At 38.4% G+C, this 5,709-nt stretch overlaps 1 protein-coding gene across 1 annotated transcript; it reads left to right on the top strand.

The window, feature by feature from the left end:
• Nucleotides 1-447: 447 nt before the first annotated feature.
• On the top strand, nt 448-2,912 carry LOC132050308 (serine carboxypeptidase-like 51). The gene is made up of 5 exons (XM_059441506.1): nt 448-498; nt 1,237-1,287; nt 1,810-1,862; nt 2,299-2,431; nt 2,806-2,912. The coding sequence occupies exons 1-5, from the start codon at nt 478-480 to the stop codon at nt 2,875-2,877; spliced, it is 330 nt and encodes a 109-aa protein (XP_059297489.1). The 5' UTR covers nt 448-477; the 3' UTR covers nt 2,878-2,912.
• Nucleotides 2,913-5,709: the final 2,797 nt, after the last annotated feature.

Below are 5,709 nucleotides of genomic sequence, written 5' to 3'. Positions count from 1 at the left end.
TTTTTTCTCTTTTAGCTTTGTGAAGACCCCTATTTATAGTTGCAGGGGAGAGCTAGGGTTTGTATATGATTGGCTGAACCTTATCATTTGAACACTTGGCGACATTTGATTGGTTCTTCTATTGTCTTGGCATGCTGCGTCACTTATACATGTGGCATGATTGTATTGGTACTTGACTTGACTTGGCGCGCCACGTCATTTGACACGTGGCATGGACCTTGGGCTAATAGAGTGGGCTCATCATGTGAAGTCCGACAAATGAAGATGAACCTAATTGAATTGGTCTTTCAATTAAATTCTTACCAATTGGGCTTAAACAATTAATCCAATTATATTGGCCCATAATAATTATCTGGACTAATACATCTCAAATTTAGAATATGATCCGAATTAATTTGTGGATTTAAGTCCGACTAAATTTCAGTGCCTACAGGGATGTGATCATATCCGGGTTTTGATTCCCTATATGGTGATTTTATGAGGCCCAGAATCGATGAGGTAATGTGGATTTACATATTATTAGAGTTGTTTGATATTTAAACTTATTTTCTTGCAAGTGTTCTTTTGTCATCAAGCTATATTGTGCAAAAGAGAAATTCCATTTATGTATTTATACTGATTGTTGAATTCCGTTGATACAAGACATCTTTTTTTTTTTTTCTTTTTCTTTTTTTTGTTTCTTTTTGTTTTTGGTATTGGTAAATAAGATTTAAAATGTGTTACTCCCTCTTTTCAATGTATAGAAATATATTTAAAGGCACGAAATTTAAGGAAAAATAACTTTTGAAACTTATGATTTTATACATGCCAACTCTCACATTTATACGACTCTAAAATATCTGAAATTTATAATCTTAAATATATCATAACATTTGTGTGGCTAAAACAACTTCTTATTAAGGGTAAAATAAGAAATTTAAATTAACATACTTTCAAACTTATGTATAATTTTCTTAAATGAATTAAAAAGAAAATAGGATAATATAAATTGAAATGGACGGGGTAATTCATATTTTGACACTTAGCTTTGATTTTGCATTTGTGAATCCTCTTGTATCTAATCATACCTCTGTCTTGTACCAGAAATTACTCAGACCCATTTATACGCAATTTTTGTACTCTTCTCGTCTCTCCATCCATCTTGTGCATTCTTGAATTGGAAATATGCACACTATTTTCTTTGGGTTTCTAATGCTGTAATAGATATGATTTTGCTTCTTTTTTTTTTTCTTTCAGGTTGATGAACTATTAGCTAAAGGAGTGAATGTAACTGTGTACAATGGGCAAGTAGGGCTCTTTCCCAAATGCAGAGTTTATGCAACTATCTTAAAGTTAATTTTTGCAGCGTTAATTAATTTCATTGATAGTCAACTTTTATTTCATTGCATCAAAATTATTACATTATTCTTTATGCTAAAATAGCCATTCAACATTACTTAAATATAATTAAAATCACTAAACTTTTTTTCTGACCAATGCATCACTCAACTTTTTCTCAAAATATCATAAATATCACGGGAAAGAAACAAATGAGATATTTTCTATGATACTTAGATAAAATTGAGTGACCTTTTATTATGAGAAAAATAGATTAGTAACTTTAGTGCAGTAAAATAAATGGTAAATGACTATCCATGAAATTATCCCTTTTTTTACTAAATCGTTTCAATGGCCCTAATTGTTTTATCTTTTCTGGCTAATAAAAGACAAATTTGGGAGAAAAGAAATTGTTCAGAAATATTAATTATAGTTCTTTTGTTTGATTATAATCATTATTGGTGTTTATCTTTTGTGAATGAAATGTTGCAGCTTGATGTCATTTGTTCGACTAATGGAGCAGAAGCATGGGTTAAGAAGCTAAAGTAAGAAATGACTCCCTATTTTTGTGAAAATTTCAGATCTTCATAATTGTAGTAACTATAATATGGGAACACAAGTAACTGCTCAAAAATAATATTTTAGTATTTTTAAATTCTTAAATTCATCATTTTCAAGTTGGTTTATCCATCAGTATTTGCATTATATTTGATAATACTATTTGAATTATTTGTGAAATATTGAAAATCTTATTTAAGGAGTTATATTGAAAATACGGTTTTCAGTTTTCACTCACAAATTTTCAAATATTACTTCCTAGTGAGCTCTAATATGATCCGATTTAGAAGTAATCATCTCTTGTAAAATATGTGCAACCCCAAACTCTTCTAGAGTCTAATATTGTTGAATTGCCTACTTATTATTTGAAGGATTTATTCTCCTCATATCAACTTGCATTGTCATTATTGTCTAAAATTGCAGGTGGGAAAGTCTGAAAACTTTCTTGAATATGGAAAGGAGTCCAATGTATTGTGGGGATGACAAAATTACTAAGGGTTTCACCAAGTCTTATAAGAATTTTCACTTCTATTGGATTCTTGGAGCTCGTCATTTTGTAAGCCAAATTTGTCTAGAGATGTTTCTTAATACAGGACATCGAAAGGACTCCTCACATCAGTAGCTTTTGCTCAAATCCTATATCTATATATTAAAATATTCACTCATTATCTCGAAATTATTTGAATGTGAACTCAGTTATTAGTATATATTATTTTGAGGTCGCTGTAGGCCGCAATTCATAAACTTTAAATTTTGGATTCACCTTTGTGTAGGCTTAGTAGTTCATCACTTCCATGGCCAACATCTCCTGTCCATATCATCATCCTCTCAATTTTTGAACAAAAACATTTAGAAACTCTTAGTTTTTGGGAAGTATATAATTGGTATTTTCTCTATTGTTCATTTCAAATATTTGGTGATGGAATGCAGGTTCCAGTGGATCAACCTTGTTTGGCATTGGATATGGTAGCTAGCATCACTCAGTCACCAGCTGTTCCATAATGAAACACACACAAATACACACCTAATTGTTTTCCCCGGATTCGGTAACAATTAAATTTGTAAGTGAGGTATAGGATATATGGATGAATTTTAATCTATTTGGTTGGTATGAAATGTCTATGGATTTGTTTGTTGCAATATATATATATATATATATATATATATACGTGTTACTACTGTGAGAGTGTGTATTGTGATTGGTGATTTATGCCAAATTTATATATTAAGTAATATATTATGTTGAATGGATAAGTAAAAGCTAAGGAAGAACACCACAAATCCGGACCAATATCTGAGAGAGAGAGCTTCTATATATTTGACTATTATAATGTTGAAATCTGAAAAAAGCTAACCTCAAAAAGGGGAAGAATATCCTCAATTTATAGGTATGCCTTATGGGCCATGAATACAACACAAAAGCCCTTATGAATAAAGAAACCCTAAAAAAGATAAGGTAGGACCGTATGGTCTGACACCCGTACGGTCGTCAGTGCAAATGGCAGAACGGTTTTTACGACGCGTGGCAACATCGTAACCGGTCAACCGGACCAACGGACACGCATTTCTTGTCTCGGGTCAATTGTATCTGGTACGATACCCCGGTGTGAAGAAAAGACCGAACATGCTCGTGCTCATTTGGACTTACCCTCGACTCCGGATTCATCGGTCACACATTAACCCAATTTTTACCATATACAGATAGTCCCCACACTTTCCGGATCGTAGTTTTACCGGAGTAACGGGAACTGGATAAGTCCCAAAACCGGTGGTTCCATAAGCTCGTTCTTATCTTCAATTTTGACGGGAACAGTTATGTCACGTCCTTCTGACTTCGGCCACGTGTCTCGTCCCGAGTGGTCGACCTCGAGAACCGCCTTAACCCACATCGCTTCAAATCACGTCCCATTAATTATGGGACACGCGTCACCTCTCGATTGGTCGTTCTCTGTAACCGCTACAGTGGAACGTCTATATAAGGCCCAAAGCAGCTCATTTTTTCACTTTCACTTTCACTTCTCATTCTCTACTTCTTACTTCTTGCTTCCTTGATCGTAAAGCTTCTTTGTCAACTTCTTCATTTGCTCTGAATCTTCAAAGTTTTTTGCATCTTTCAACTGCCTCTTCCATCCTTCTATTATTCCTCTTTCATTGTTTCATTCTTGAATCTTTCATCTGCCTCTTCAAATCCTCAAATTTTCATACCCACTCTTTTATCTTTAAAATGTCAGCCAACACCGATTCTGCTTCCCAGGACGTGCCCTCGGTTTCTTCTCCGGGAGCCGAGCCTGTTTCAAAACCCAAAGGTAAGACCTTTGTGGAATCGACTGCCTCGGACATAATACCATCCAGACCCAATTACAACCATGAATTTGACGTTGAGAAGCCATCTCTTATCGCGAATAGGGGTTTCGACGTATGGCGATACCCTTCCTCTATTACGGAGAATCTCTTCCCTCGGGTCCGGGCCGACTGTGGATGGGATAAGCATCCGGTGCAAGTGTTCGCCCCCGGGCCTGACGAGTCCATTACCGACTACAGAGAAGGTTTCCTGTACGTTTACACGTATCCGTTCACCCTCAAATTCGATCCTCCAATTGACCCGGTTATTCTCGAGATGTGTCGGACGTACAACGTGACCTTAGCCCAAATTGGGCCGATTATCTGGAGGATCATGGCCTGCCTCCGCCGACTGGCCAATAATGCAAAAAGGGAATTCACGTTGGCGCACTTCATCCGGTTGTATTCTCCGAGAATATTTTGAGGGGGCGTGATAAAGGTCGCCAAACGAGGCCGAAACCCGATTCTTTCCAAACTCGATGAGGATAGAGATCGAGGATAGTTGGAACGTTATGTCCGGGTAAGGACTGCAGACATTATTTCGGCTGATCACATGCCCTTTCCGGAAAAGTGGAACAATAGACGTAAGTTTCTCAGTTGTCTCCCCTCTATAATTGTCTTTCCTCTATACTTTGTCCAAATTTGTTCCCTTACATGCATGTGTGATTTTTTTTTTAGCCGAGGCATGGATACCTTCAGCTGTCCAGAACCTCCCCGAGTGGGTCGGGGCAATCATTAGCCAACACCCTTATGGTGAACGGACATTGGGGGACCTGCCCCATGGCCGGTAGGTCGCCCAAAATCATGGTAATCTTCCCCTTGATTCGGTACTTATTGCATCCTCCCGTTTTGCTTTTTCTTTCTATAACTCCTTTGGTATTCAGGCTTGCCCAAGGGCTCGGTGGAGCCAAGACCAGAACCAACGGCTAAGCCTGCCGTACCGGCTCCTGAATTTGATACGGCAGGGGCATCCCGACTCATTGCTGCAGCCGAAAAGAGACAGAAAAAGCCCTCGGCCAAAGGGTAGAAACAAAAGAAGAGGCTGAGGAGCGATGTTCGGACCCTGAGGGATGAATCAGAGTCCGATATTATGATTTGAAGGGTTGGTGCGGGCCCCTTCGTCACCTCTGTTCCGGAGGAAGAAACTACTATTCCGCCCTCGCCTACAACTGAGGAAGAAACTTTCATCCCGACCCCGCACACAGGTGGGGAAGAAGATGTTCTTTTTCCGATTCCTCTAAGGTCCATTGAATTTATCGACATTTCAGGTGATGCTTCGCCCGAAGAGGCAACCTTGGTGAATAGGCCTAGAAGATCTGGACCATCTTCGGACATCAAGGCCGAACAAAGGGCAGAGTCGGCCACGGATAGCGAGGCGACAATGGTTACTAGCCCACTGCCCGGTGGCAACCAAGCTACTACATTCGAGGCACCCGCATCTACCAAGGCTGCTGGAGCCATTCCGGCTTCTCCTACTCCTGCATCGAGGTCCGA

The sequence above is a fragment of the Lycium ferocissimum genome, chromosome 3, assembly GCF_029784015.1.
Source record: "Lycium ferocissimum isolate CSIRO_LF1 chromosome 3, AGI_CSIRO_Lferr_CH_V1, whole genome shotgun sequence".
Taxonomy (NCBI): domain Eukaryota; kingdom Viridiplantae; phylum Streptophyta; class Magnoliopsida; order Solanales; family Solanaceae; genus Lycium; species Lycium ferocissimum.
This window is presented reverse-complemented; position numbering and strand designations above follow the sequence as displayed.